General features: G+C 38.1%; 1 protein-coding gene across 11 annotated transcripts in view; it reads right to left on the reverse strand.

The window, feature by feature from the left end:
• Positions 1 to 15,497, reverse strand: part of SMARCAD1 (SWI/SNF-related, matrix-associated actin-dependent regulator of chromatin, subfamily a, containing DEAD/H box 1) — a 90,766-nt gene that overhangs the window by 49,177 nt on the left and 26,092 nt on the right. For 6 of the 11 annotated variants that reach the window (XM_059665279.1, XM_059665261.1, XM_059665257.1 and 3 more), the window contains 4 exons: positions 9,699 to 9,799; positions 9,413 to 9,514; positions 1,873 to 1,974; positions 353 to 434 (listed from right to left, as the gene is read on the reverse strand). In XM_059665279.1, coding sequence (XP_059521262.1) covers positions 353 to 434; positions 1,873 to 1,974; positions 9,413 to 9,514; positions 9,699 to 9,799 — 387 coding nt within the window. The remainder of the gene's footprint in view (positions 1 to 352; positions 435 to 1,872; positions 1,975 to 9,412; positions 9,515 to 9,698; positions 9,800 to 15,497) is intronic. The other 5 variants (XM_059665329.1, XM_059665309.1, XM_059665270.1 and 2 more) reach the window with 1 other exon arrangement.

Consider the following 15,497-nt stretch of genomic DNA (forward strand, 5'->3'; position numbering starts at 1 on the left):
TCATTAAGATCCATTCAGAGAGCTGTTAAAATGCAAAAAAATGTAGTGGGTTTTTTTTTTTTTTTTTTGTATTCAATAAAACATGGTAGTTTACAAGTAGCCATAAATATCAAAGAAAGTTATCCAAACAGAAAAATATATTTATTATTTCATTTTACACAATCATAAAGAATAGGCCAAAACATTTGGGAACTGGTCATTTACATTTTTTTCCCATTACTGTTTCTACTATCTTTTACAATCCCATTCTCTAATTACTAGATAATAGATTTACTATTTTCTTATTAATTAAAATATAGAATATAATGGGGGTATGTATTTTCTATAATAATAACACAGAATGGACAATTACCTTGATCTTCTGCAAACACTTTTAAAGATTCTAAGGCTTCTGTGTACATCCATTCATGTTCCTTGAGTACATCCCTTAGTTCCTAGATATAAGTTATTGATGTTTTTATTAAAAATCTAAAATTAGCAGCTCCTAGAAAACTTTTATGCTCTTTTAAAAATAAGAAAATCACCTGAAAACGTAATAGAATTCATCTGATTATTTCACACTTGTTTTCATGCTGCTTTACAAATGCTGTCTGTTTATATAATTTCACCTCCACAGATATATAACAGTTGTCAAAGGGAAGGAAGTTTGACTTCTTTTGCATTTTTACTTTCCCAATGAAATTCTCTGAACATTAGAGGATTAAAAAGTGTTTGCTCAATTAAATTTCTATATATAGCCGGGCTTTTACAAACTGTAAATTTCAAAACATATAGTTCCAACATATGTAAAAAAGGAGTATAGCAATAAGATTTTGCATTCAGCTCATCAGAATTAACAGATGTACTACCTGTACATATGCCTGAATAAATCAAATGCAAGTATTCTAAATGTTAAACAAATCACGCTTCCATATACGATCATATAATTAAACTGTGGCCCTATTAGCACCAGCATGCTTGGTATGGGTCTTTTTAATGACTCAAAGTATTTTCACTATCTGGCAAATAGAACAAAGCTTACAGAATATTAGCACAATGAAATGCAGTATTACAAATTCTTTTTATGTTGTTGTTAATCCTCACTTGAGGATATTTTTTCCATTGCATTTCAGAGAGAGTGGAAGGAGGCGGGGGGGGGGGGGGAGAGAGGCTCATCCATTGGTTGTTGCCTCCTGCACGAGGCCCAACCAGGCGTGGGGAGCGAACCAATAACCAAGGCATGTACACTTGACTGGGAACGAACCCAAGACCCTGTGGTGTGAGGGCCGAGACTCTAACCACTGAATCACCCTGGCCAGGGCTACACTTTGAAATTTTTTATGAGAAATTTAAAAAAAATAGAACAGCCCTAACCGGTTTGGCTCAGTGGATAGAGCGTCGGCCTGTGGACTCAAGGGTCCCAGGTTCAATTCCAGTCAAGGGCACGTACCTTGGTTGCGGGCACAACCCCGGTTGGGAGTGTGCAGGAGGCAGCTGATCGATGTATCTCTCTCATCGATGTTCCTAACTCTCTATCCTTCTCCCTTCCTCTCTGTAAAAAAAATCAATAAGAAAAAAAATAGAACAGGAAAAAAAGGTAAAAAAGCTGACTTGGGGTTATAGATTGCTTTCTAGATAATTTATATTTTATACATAAGTTCACAATTGTTAGTATAATTATGTTTGTTATGATTATGGTTAAATGCTGATACTATAGTTCGCAAATACGGTAAATAAACAATGTAAAGAATTAACAAGCCGTATAAAGATATTTTAAAGAAAAAATATTTAATTAGAAAAATGTAAAACTCATCCAAAGCTTTTATATCTCAAACACTATTTTGTAATACAAACACTTAGTACATGCTGATTAAATTTCAGTACATTACTCACCTTTCTACCCAAATGGGGAAATTCCTTTTGCAATTTCAATACAATACTTTCCTGCTTTTCCCAAATATTGCTAGATTCTGCAGACTCATTTGATTCCTCTCCCTAATGAGGAGAAAAAGAGAACCAGTTTAAGAGATTATCAATAACCAGAGGCTAAAGACAAATTACATTTGTATTTTGACTTGATTTGGAAGTTATCACATTCAATCTGAAGAATCCAAAACTGTTTCATTTTGTTCACATGAAAATTGATAAATTTATGTGTTTAAGGATAAAAAATTATTGCTGGTTTAAGATCTCTGAAAGACTTTGATTGCATATCCAACAATTGACAACTCACACTTCATTCATACAGTCGTCAAAATGAGATAAATCTCCTAAAAAAGAAAAAACAAAACAAAGCAATGAACTAGCATGTTTCTCAAATTAACCTGAAATAATTCAGGTATATTGAAGTCTCTCCAAGCTATTGGGGGAAAAAAATCTCATCTGTGTTCAGTTTCATGCTTTCAATTTCAAATACTGAGAGGAAAAAAACATTTACTTTTATTTCAGTCTTGATTCACAAAATGGCTTAAATATAAATTGCTCAGCCAGAACATAAAAGTGACACGATGGCCCTAGCTGGTTTGGCTCAGTGGTAGAGTGTCGGCCTGCGGACCAAAGGGTCCCAGATTCGATTCTGGTCAAGTGTACATGCCAGGGTTGCAGGCTCAATCCCCAGTAGGGGGCATAGAGGAGGCAGCCAATCAATGATTCTCTCCCATCATTGATGTTTCTCTCTCTCTCTCTCTCTCCCTTCCTCTCTGAAATCAACACACACACACACACACACACACACACACACACACACACACACAGTGATACAATGATTAAAAAAAAAAAAAAAAGACAAAAAACTTATGTGGGCCCTGATCAGATAGTTCAGCTGGTTACAGCATCGTCCCAATACGCCAAGGTTGCAGGTTTGGTCCCCAGTCAGGGCACATTTAAGAATCAACCAGGCTTGGCTGGCATGGTGCAATGGTTGAGCATCGACCTATGAACTGGGAGGTCATGGCTGGATTCCCGGTCAGGACACATGCCCAGGTTGATGGCTCGACCCCCAGAAGAGGGCATGCAGGAGGCTGATCAATGATTCTTATCATTGATGTTTCTATTCTCTCCCTCTCCCTTCCTCCCTGAAATCAATAAAAATATTTTTTTAAAAAAAGAATCAGCCCTGGCTGGTTTGGCTCAGTGGATAGAGCGTCAGCCTGGGGACTGAAGGGTCCAGGTTCGATTCCGGTCAATGGCATGTACCTTGGTTGCGGGCAAATCCCCAGTAGAGGGTGTGCAGGAGGCAGCTGATCGATGCTTCTCTCTCATCGATGTTTCTAACTCTCCATTCCTCTCCCTTCCCCTCTGTAAAAAATCAATAAAATATATTTTAAAAAAGAAAAGAAAAAGAATCAAACAATGGTTGCATCAATAAGTAAAACAAACTGATATTTCTCCAAAAAAGTCAATCAATTAAAAAAAACACTTATGTGAAACTAAACAATATATAAATTAAACATCAATCTGGGAATTACAATTATGGTTACTCATATGCACAATCTCTTTCCTCTTTTTGTGTCACCTAATATCACTTGAAGAAACTGGTTAAAATTCCACATTTAAACAAAAAAGATTCCTTGGGTTTATGCCTAAGAAATATCTTGTATTTTAGTCAATCCAAAAGCATTTATCTGTCTACTCTGCTTAGATCTGTACTACATGCTATACACACAAGATAAAGAAAAATACAGTCTCATACTTGCTCTTCTATTTTCTTTCTTAGCCAACAAATTAATGCAATATTTTTTCTGTCACTACCCAAGTTAAAAATAAATTGTGATACCTCACTTGCACACAGGAAGATGAGGTTCCACAGGAGAGACAAATAAAATGTTGTGTATAATGTATGTATGGTACCTGTATGTTAAAAATTGAAATTAAAGTTTCATGAACCACTTAAAAAATGCTATGGAAGTTTGGAGCAGGAAGAAAACTGCACATGTTTTTGTAATAGTAACTGGTCTATTTGGGATAAAGCACAGAGACCATGGATAGGCTAATGGCTAAAAACTAAAACCAGAACTAATACTGAATAAGGCTTGAAGTGCCAAACTGAGGTCATTTATCAAAAAGCAATAGTATTTTGAGCAGGGGAATAATAAAACACTAATATTTGGAGAAAGCATTTCAAAGCCCTCAAAAATTCATAATGCCACACTTATTTTATAGCTAAAGACACTGAAACTCCAAGAACAAGCTTTTTAGAGGTCACGGACAGATAATAACCAGAAATAGAAACTTAGGTGTCTAAATAGGTAAATACATAGAGACAAAGAGCAGAGTGGTAGCTGCCAAGGGTTGCGGGGAGAAGAGAAGAGAAACTGCTTAAAAGGTATGGCATGCTATTATGGGGTGATAAAATGTTTTGGAACTAGACAGAAGGGGTAGTTGCAACAACACTGTGAACATATTAAATGCCACTGAATTGTTCATTCTAAAATGGCTAATTTTATACTATGAATTTTACCTCAATAAAAAGTGGTTTAAAGACTTGGGAAATTGTAAACATCTTTTGGGAATCAAATATATGATAGCACAAATTAAAATACTCAGCAGAGAGTGTTCCTATCATTTGCTATTTGCTCTCGGATCCATGCATCTGCCAGCTCTGCTAATCCCTGCGACTGAAAATTCCTATGCAGTCCAGAGGTTACACCAGAGCTTTACCAATGCCAGGTGATTGGCGTTTGGGCCCAAATCTGTCTCTGTGGGTCCAGTGGTTATGAGTCAGTCCTGTAGCTATTTTTCTGGTTCCAGAATGAAAAGCTGGAACAGACATATTTGGCACTGGCAGAAACCCCGTATTAGCTCCTTGACCCATGGAGTAAGGGCCATTATTTTAGGTAATACCAAATCCAAGCCCCCAGTTTAGCCCTCTACAGTGGCAGCAGCACCAATACCATTATTCCTAAAGGAACTGCAGACCGACACCGCTGTACCATCCCAATGCAATGTGCCACCTTGGCCTATGCAAAAGCTGGACGGGTCTTGGAAAATTATTTTGGGTGGACATAAACAGGTGATGACCCCAATTGCAGCTGCTATACCAGATGTAGTACTTTTAAAGGAGCAGATCAATATAACTATGCAGTTATCAATCTGGCAGGTGCTTTTTTCTCCCCTATCCCAATTAGAAAGGGCAAGTAGAAGCAATTTGTTTTTACTTGAGCAAGTCAGTGATAGATAAACCTTCACTGGCCTCAGGGTTTTGGTTACTCTCCTGCTCTCTTTCATAATAAAGTACTCAAGGACTCTGACTGTTTTCCACAGTCCACAGAATGACTTTGTTCCTCTACACCAGTGGTCGGCAAACTGCGTCTCACGAGTCACATGCGGCTCTTTGGCCCCTTGAGTGTGGCTCTTCCGCAAAATACCGACTTCTGCACATGGGCCACGAAGTTTCAATCACACTGTACGTGCGCGCCCGCACATGGTATTTTGTGGAAGAGCCACACTCAAGGGGCCAAAGAGCCGCATGCGGTGCACGAGCCGCAGTTTGCCAACCACTGCTCTACACTAAAGATAGCATATTGACTGAACTTGGTAAGCAGGAAGCAATGGTGCTTTAGATGGCCTTGGTAAGATACATACATGTCAGAGTGGGAAATAACCACCCTCAAATTCTGGGGCCCACCACTTTCAAGATTTTTATGGAGTGTGTTGCATATTCGACTCTTAAACAAAAAGAAGACACAACACTTGGTTGGCCTCTGGATATTGGAGGCAAGGTATACTTAACTGCAGTGTGTGCTGCTCTACTTTGTTTAGGAAATAGCCCTTAACATTGTCAGTTGTGAATAGGGTCCAGATTAAGAGAAGGCTCTGTAGTAGGTCGAGGGTGCAGTACAATGTGCTCTGCCACTTGGATTTCATGGCTATTGAGCAGATGCAATGATTCTTTTTTTTTTTTTTTTTAGTATATTTTATTGATTTTCCACAGAGAGGAAGGGAGAGAGATAGAGAGTCAGAAACATCGATGAGAGAGAAACATCGATCAGCCGCCTCCTGCACATCCCCCCACTGGGGATGTGCCCGCAACCCAGGTACATGCCCTTGACCGGAATCGAACCCGGGACCCTTCAGTCCGCAGGCCGACGCTCTATCCACTGAGCCAAACCGGTTTCGGCTGCAATGATTCTTAAAGAATCTGGGTTAATAAGGATGCTGCATGACGTCTCTGGCAAGCCTAATAGAAAAATCCCAGCACGGACCCACATGGTTTTGAAGCAAGGTCAGATCTGCTTCTGCTGATAACTACTCTGTTCTGCTATAACTGGTATGCATTTCCAAAAATTACTGTGCTGTGCAAAATCATGAAAATAAAAACTACAGTGTTAAAAATGGCATGATAAATCTGAACTGAAATTTTCTTGGGGGTATTAGCACTGGAAGGTCTGGTTGCAGATATGTTACTGTGAAGTGGTAGTGGGGGAGGGGGGGGCGCTATCTGAAAATGAACAGAAAGTTGCACCAGCTATAGAAGGGCATGGCTCATTGTACTTCTGTTATCTCTCCTATACTGGCTGAAACTATAAATAGTGAATTAAAAAACAAATAAAATAAATAAATCTATGGAGCTTTTCTAGCTTCTTCCTTCCATACTAAAGTTGCCTGTATGATTCCAAATTCAACTGGATGCCATGCATCACGACTCTCCTATTACACTCAGCAGTAAGCCATTACCTTCAAACCAGTCTGTTTTCAACAGCACTTAAAAAACCTGGTAACTTGATGTGTTACGCTGTTCCAGTGAAGCCTTTAGGTTTTCATCATCATCTTCACATTTTGCAACTACATAGCCATTAGGTGCAACCTACTTCAAGTCTTCTGTGGCTAGATCAGGAATGGGACCCTTGAAACTTTAACATCTCCATTTTCTACCTCCTCAAAGCCAACCTGTTTTCCTATGTCAACACACTTGTTTTGAATTTTAAATATTTATCTGAAGAATCACAAATTAAGGAGAACTTTCCCCCATACTTAATGTAACCCTCCATTGTATCACTACAGGCTTCTATAATTGTAGCAATGCCTTCCTAATGTTAAATCTCTTCCAAAATTTTATAACCATATCTGCACTCTTACCTTCAGTAACAGCAAATAGCATTTTAAATGCTCACTTCAAATAATAAGACACGCACACAAGGAGCATGCAATGTGAAGATGAAGACAGAGATCTACAAGCCTAGAAACACTAAAGTTGCCAGCAAACCATCAGAATCCAGGAGAGAGGGATGGGACAGCCCTCAGAAGGAATCAACCCTTCCGACACCTTTATCTTGGACTTCTAGCTTCCAGAACTGTGAGACAACATATTTCTATTGTTTAAGCTATCCAGTTTGTGGTACTTTATTATGGCAGCCCCAGAGAATACATCTTATACAGATATATAGAAAGCCTCATTCTCAGTCATAGCACACTGAAACACAACAACGCTTCTGACTGGGAGCTAATTTCATTGGAAGAAAAGTGCATCAATAGATTCATGCTCAGGAAGTTCACTGATTTTACTGTGCCTCAACACCTAGAAGCAGCTGTCTTACAGATGTAGTATTGTTTAGTGAAAGTTCAGCATGTGAACTAGCAGATAACACTCTGATATGTTGTTCATCAGGATGTACAAGCAGGGCAAATGTTCTGAATCAGCAAAAAATATGATGCCATTTTCAGATAGTCATTATATGTAGATCTGTAAACTAAAACGTGGGCTTTTGTCTCTCACACTACAGCACTTCCTCATACCTAAAAACCTACTCACAGATGCCCTAGACGTTTTGGCTCAGTGTATAAAGTGTCGGCCTGCAGACTGAAGGGTCCTGGGTTCGATTCCAGTCAAGGGCGCATGCCTGGGTTGAGGGCTTGATCCCCAATAGGGGGTGTGCAGAAGGCAGCCAATCAATGGTTCTTTCTAATCATTGATGTTTCTCTCTCTCTCCCTCCCTCCCTCTCTGAAATCAATAAAAATATGTTTTAAAAAAACCCAAAAACACAAAATAATCTACTCGCAGAATTTTTACTTCCCATCAGTATTAGTTCCCAAGGGAAGAATGTATCTATGTAGGGACATGATTGTCCCATTAAATTAGGGTAGAGAAGGCCACCTGGCTATTTGGGCTTCTTATACTGACTAAATCACAGTGAAAAAGAGGTTACTGTGTTAGTTGTGGTATTTTATTTTTACTACCAAGAAGAAATTGTGTTTTCTGAATGAACAGGGAAGATTATGTCTGCTTTTACTGGGAGGCCTCTTAGTAGTTCTATACATAAAGTAAGTAAAAGTTAATAAAAAACTAGAACAGCCTGGCTGGTGTGGCTCAATAGGCTGGAGCGCTGTCCCATGCACCAAAAGGTGGCGGTTTCGATTCCCGGTCAGGGCACATACTGTTTGGGTTTAATCCCTGGTTGGGGCGCATGCAGGAGACAAACAATCGATGTTCTCTCTCATGTCCTTGTGTGTGTCTGTCTGTCTCTTTCCAAAACTCAAAAACAATTTTTAAATAAAATAAATAATGAAAAATTAGAGCAACCCAATAAAAGCATAACCACTATTAATGTAGGTAACCAGTTAAATATCAAAAGTCATCCAGAAGAGTTATAAGTAGTTGCCACTGGGAAGGAGGAAACAGTGCTGGTGGTGGTAACAACAGTTTTTCATAAGTATTATCTACATATAAAATCTATATATATAAAAGCCTAAGCGACCGTCGCAACCGAAACAACTGAACAGATGACCGAACAGGCGGCGTGGGACGACCAGGCCAGCAGGGAGGTTAGTGAGGGACAACCAAACGACTGAGCAGCAGACTGTGTGGGGCAACCAGGCCAGTAGGGGAGGGCAGTTGGGGACAACCAGGCCAGCAGGGGGGTTAGTGAGGAACAACCAAACAACTGAGCAGCAGGCTGCGTGGGGCAACCAGGCCAGCAGGGGGCGCAGTTGGGGGTGACCAGGCTGGCAGGAGAGGAGGCAGTGAGGGGCGACCAGGCTGGCGGGGTGGCAGTTGGGGGTGACCAGGCCAGTAGCGGGGGCAGTAAGAGGCAACCAGGCCGACAGGGGAGGCAGTTCGGAGTGACCCAGCTGGCAGGGGGGGCAGTTAGGGGTGATCAGGCAGGAGCCAGTGGTCCCGGATTGTGAGAGGGATATCTGAGGGGTCCCAGATTGCCCCGCCCGTGCACAAATATCATGCAGCAGGCCTCTAGTATAACCATATATATGTATAACTTTCATGAAAAAATTTTAAATGTATAAATATATGCCATTAGAATATCCTAAAAATTAATTTTATAACTAAGAGGTGAATAATACATACTAGATAAATTAAAAAGAAAACAAAACAGTCACAAATGAAATGCAAAAACTGCCCTAACCGGTTTGGCCCAGTGGATAGAGTGTCAGCCTGCGGACTCAAGGGTCCCAGGTTAGATTCCGGTCAGGGGCATATACCTTGGTTGCGGGCACATCCCCAGTGAGGAGTGTGCAGGAGGCGGCTGATGGATGTTTCTCTCTCATCGATGTTTCTGGCTCTCTATCCCTCTCCCTTCCTCTCTGTAAAAAATCAATAAAAAATATATTAAAAAAAAAAAAGAAATGCAAAAACTGATTTTCTGACTTGGTATTGAGAGAAAAGAAAGAAGATTCATTTAGGTGGATTTTCAGGTCTGATGTCTATAAACAACATATTCTGTGCTTAACCAGGTAATTCTGATAGTGCAATTCAAATGTAACTTACATGATCCAGTCTCTTCTTTTTTATGGGTTGATCATCATTAAATTCATCTTCCTCATTTGTGTCTGAAGAAGAAGATAACTTTCTTTTCCTGGGTCCACCACCTTTTAGAACAGAAAAGAACACTCAAAATTTGTACAGATAAGTGTAAGAATCATTAATGCAAAAGTATTATAAGGAATACATTTGTAGATTGTCCTCTTAACATCAGGTCCAATGTTCTTTCTTTGGCATATCTACTCAACAAATATCAATAGAATTGAAGGAAAAGTGAACAGAAACTCCAGTCTTTCAAAAGTAGAAATCACTGTAATAATATATTTGTAAACCATCATATTTAATGCTAAAAACATACATCACTAAATTGACGAGTAATTCTTCACTGCAATATTGGGAGGAGGGTTTCTCCTCAGTGACTTAGTGTTCATCGGTAAGAAAAAGTTGAGTCCCATCATTGTAGCTTATCTGAATAGCATCACTGACATCAATAATTTTATACTATGTACCAGGCTTTGCAGAGGACTTTTATACTAGTAAACTGTTGCTTCATTTACTTTCCAAAACAAACCTACAAACTAGGTAGTGCTCTATTTTAACAAATAAGGAGGAACTGAAATAGATACCTCAAGCAAATAATGCTCTTAACCTAAAAATAATAGTAAGACAAGAGTCTAACAATAATGAAAATCTGCATATTCTGCCAAGACTAAAAGAAAACTAGACTCACTGTACATGATTTTAAAAAGCTGTCACTTATTTATACTTTGTATACATTGACCTATTGCTTAAATACTTTTACTTTCAGCGAGCAAATTCCTTAGACATACTACTGTGCTAATATGAAAGCATTTGTTATAATTTCACAAAGGTTTAAGATTTCAATATTAATTATGTCAGTATCCTAACTATGCAGTTAGAAATAAAAGCTGTAGAAATATAATATTCAAAATAAATACAAGCTGGACAACTTTTAAGTTGTAAGCCAGAAGATTCATAATATGGCTGTAACAAAATAATTACATACTTAAATTCTTTTTCAATTTATTTCATAAAGTAAATGTGCATTATTATATGCCAACTAACTTCTAGCATCCACTTTAAGAAAGGGGAAGTATAACTACCACCTCATTATCACCCATATATTTGTTGGGGTTAAGCAAACACAATTAGGAATAGTCTAAGTCTGAAAAAAACTTCAAACTAGATCATTTATGCCGTGTCACCTAGACATGTTTCTTTTTTCTTTTTTTAAAATATATTTGATTGAGTTTTTACAGAGAGGAAGGGAGAGGAATAGAGAGCTAGAAACATCGATGAGAGAGAAACATCGATCAGCTGCCTCTTGCACACCTCCTACTGGGGATGTGCCCGCAACCAAGGTATATGCCCTTGACCGGAATCAAACCCAGGACCCCTGAGTCCTCAGGCTGACGCTCTATCCACTGAGCCAAACCAGTTAGGGTTAGACATGTTTCTTTACTAAAAGAACACAAACTTTGTTTTGTCAATAAAGAATTCTTTAGCCTAGCCCTGCCAGTGTGGCTCATTGGCTGAGGGTTGACCCATGAACCAGGAGGTCAGTGCTCAATTCCTGGTTCAAGACACATGTCCTGATTGCGAACTCAATCCCCAGTAGGGGGCGTGCAGGAGGCAGCTGATCCATGATTCTCTCTCATCACTGATGTTTCTATTTCTCTCTCCCTCTCCCTTCCTCTCTCTGAAATCTGAAATCAGTAAAAATATATTTTTTAAAAAAAGAGTTTTTTAGCCTTATATATTTGTCAATACATCTTTTTTTTTTTTTTTTTGGTGGTGGTGCGGGGGTTGGGGGTGTGGGGGGTAGGGTTTAATACCATAGCACCAAATCTTTACATGTATATAAAATGGATAAAGGCAAGAATGTGCAATTAAATGTGGGAGAAAATGCAAAACTACATTTTTTGTACAAAAAGTTATTTATATAACAGCACATAATGCTTAGTTACCTATCTCTCAACCTATGCTATTTATAATTATTAATTAGAAATTTAATATGCTACACTATCAATTTCAAATTATGTTTCATACATTCTTATCTTTTATTGGGAGTACCCATCACCAATTTCAAGGGGAAAGAAATTAGATGTTCCACATACCCCAGATAAAAATAAATTTCATGTAAATTCAATATTTAAAAACAAAAGATGAAACAGAAAAAAAAATATGGACAAAGAACACAAATGGGCAGTTCAACAGAAAAAAAAAAAAAAAGAGGCTCAACTTAAGTAATAATTTTTTGTTCATCCTAAGATTAAGAAGAGTAGTAAATGGACACAGGGCAAATAGTACAAACTGATGAATTGTAACAACCTTTCTGGAAGGCAATCTAAAAAATACATCTCTGAATTTTATCTCTGTATAGCTTTTAGTCCAACAATTCCTTTTCCAGGTATTATTTCCACAGCTCTGATGGAAATGTCTGCTTAGGCATATACACAAAAATGTTACCAAAATGTCTTAATGCCCAAGATATTACACAAATTAGGATACACATATATGCCACTATTAGAAAAGAGGCAGATATTTAAAGTAACATGGAAAGATGACTCTAATAAATGAAAATGTTACAAAACAGCAGATATAATAGGACGATACACAAAAATATTTTGCCTGTTCTCATACATATAGAGAAGTAGAAAAAATAGCTAGGGAAACTCCTGACAATATGAGTAAGTTCATATTGGTACCTTTTAAAAAAAAGTAAAAATTTTGGATACTATTTTTTTGTAACTTAGTATTTATAAATAAAAACATTCAGAAAGCAATGTATAAAATACACCCTTACTGCTTAATATGAAAGTTGATATTTTCTATAGAAGATAAATTTATTGTAAAACTTATGTCCAACATCATGACTTGTGGAACTGTCCAAGATCTCTTACAGGTATTTTAAAAAGCCTTTTGTTGAAAATTGTCCAAATATACCCAAAATAATTTCCCATCTTAATGATTTCATATATTGAAGATTATCTTATCTTGGCAAGACAAAGCCACCATACCCACAAAATGCATAGTACTAAAGATGAAGATGACTGATATGACTATCTAGTCCTTTCCAAGATGAAGTATGGAAGTTTACTTCAGAAGCAAGAAAACCCCAATTCCTTCTTTCCATGTAACTTGCCACCTGACTTAAATCAATTGGTTGCCTCCTCTAAACTCCCGACCGGGGATCAATGTGCCGTAACTGGGAATCAAACCAGCATCCTTTTGATGATGCTCCATCCAACTGAGCCAACAAAGAAATTCTGGCCCGGCCGGTGTGGCTCAGTGGTTGAGCATCGACCTATGAAGCAGGAGTTCACGGTTCTTATTCCTGGTCAGGGCACATGCCCGGGTTGTGGGCTCAATCCTCAGTGTGGGGTTTGCAGGAGGCAGCCAATCAATGATTCTCTCATCATTGATGTTTTTTATCTCTCTCTCCCTCTCCCTTACTCTCTGAAATCAATAAAACATATATTTTAAAAAAAAGAAATTCTGGAGCTGAAGAACTCAATAATGCAATAAATGAGATTAAGAATGAATTAGAGGCCGAAACCGGTTTGGCTCAGTGGATAGAGCGTCGGCCTGCGGACTGAAAGGTCCCAGGTTCGATTCCAGTCAAGGGCATGTACCTGGGTTGTGGGCACATCCCCAGTAGGAGATGTGCAGGAGGCAGCTGATCGATGTTTCTCTCTCATCGATGTTTCTAACTCTCTATCTATCTCTCTCCCTTCTTCTCTGTAAAAAATCAATAAAATATATTTTAAAAAAAAAGAATGAATTAGAGAACAGCCAGCATGACTCAGTGGTTGAGGCATCGACCTATGAACCAGGAGGTCACAAACCCGGTCAGGTCACATGCCCAAGTTGTGAGCTCAATCCCCGGTGGAGAGTATGCAGGAGGCAGCCAATCGATGATTCACATAATTGATATTTCTGTCTCTCTCTCCCCCCTCCCTTCCGCTCTGAAATCAATAAAAATATTGTTAAACACACACAAAAACCCCACACAAAAAAAATTCTCTCATAAACCAAAAGTCAAGGACAAGATAGCTTCCCTAGTGTGAATTCTATCATTCAAATAAGATATATTATCTATTCTTCTAAAATTCCCGAAAAGTTAAAGAGGGAATATTTCCTAACTCATTTTATGAGACCAACATTACCCTGATACCAAGACCTGGCAGGAACAACAACCACACAAAAAATATCACTAATGAACATAGATGCAAAAATCCTAAACAATACTAGCAAACTGAATACAATAAGGTATTAAAAAGATAATACATCACAACCAAATGGGTTCTTTCCACAAGGATGGTTCAACGTGTGCAAAATCAAGGTGATACACTACATTATCAAAATAAAAGGTAAAAATCACATAATCATTAACAGATGCAGAATAAGTGTTTGATAAGATATGACATCCATTTATGATTAAAACACTCAATAAAATGAGTACAGAAGGAAAGTACCTCAATATAATAAAGGCTACAAGACAAACCCTCAGATAATTTCACACTCAGTGGTGAAAAACTGAAAGTTTTTCCTCTAAGATTAGGAACAAGACAAGGATGCCCATTCTCGCCACTGTTACTCAACCTTGTACTGGAAGTCCTAGTCAGAGCAATCAGGCAAGAGAAAGAAATAAAGGGCATCAAACTGAAAATGAAGTAGACTCACTTTTTGCAGATGACATAATATAGAAAACCTAAAAGACTCCACCAAGACTTAGAAACAATAAATAAATACAGTAAAATTGCAGGATGCAAAATCAATGCATAAAAATCTGCGGCATTCCACCCTGGCCGATGTGGTGTTTGTTGGAGGGTCATCCCATACATCAAAATCAAAAGATTTGACTTTCTGGTCAGGGCACATACCCGAGTTGTGGGTTTGATCCCCACATGGAACACATGTGGCAGGCAGCCAACTGATGTTTCTTTCTCTCTCTCTTTTCCTTCCTCCCTCTCTCCCTCCCTCTGGAATCAATAAAAGAAATTTTTTAATTAAAATGAATTTTAAGTCTGCTGTGTTCCTATGTATTAACAGTGAAATTTCAGAAAAATAAAGAAAACAATCTCATTTGTAATTGCAACAAAAAGGCTAATATACTTAGTAATAAACTTAACAGAGGAAGTGAAGGACCTATACACTGAAAACTACAAGACAGTGTTGAAAGGAATTTAAAAAAAAACAAAGGAAAGATATTCCATGTTCATGGATTGAAAAAAATGAACATAGTTAAAATGGCCTTATTGCCTAAAGCAGTGATGGCGAACCTATGACATGCATGTCAGAGGTGACACGCGAACTCATTTTTTTTTGGTTTATTTTTCTTTGTTAAATGGCATTTAAATATATAAAATAAATATCAAAAATATAAGTCTTTGTTTTACTATCGTTGCAAATATCAAAAAATTTCTATATGTGACACGGCACCAGAGTTAAGTTAGGGTTTTTCAAAATGCTGACACGCCGAGCTCAAAAGGTTCGCCATCACTGGCCTAAAGCAATATACAGATTTAATGCAATCCCCATAAAAAACCCAAAGGCATTTTTCAAAGAAATAGATTAAAAAAAAAAACCATCAAATTTTTAAGGAACCATACAAGACCCTAAATGGCCAAAGCAATCCCGAGGGGGGAAAAACAAAGCTGGAGGTATCACATTTCCTTGATTTCAAATTATACTACAAAACAGTAAGATATTGACAGAAAAATAGACACACACACCAATGGAACAGAACTGAGAGCCCAGAAATAAACACACATACATGAG

The sequence above is a fragment of the Myotis daubentonii genome, chromosome 1 (assembly GCF_963259705.1).
Source record: "Myotis daubentonii chromosome 1, mMyoDau2.1, whole genome shotgun sequence".
Lineage (NCBI taxonomy): Eukaryota > Metazoa > Chordata > Mammalia > Chiroptera > Vespertilionidae > Myotis > Myotis daubentonii.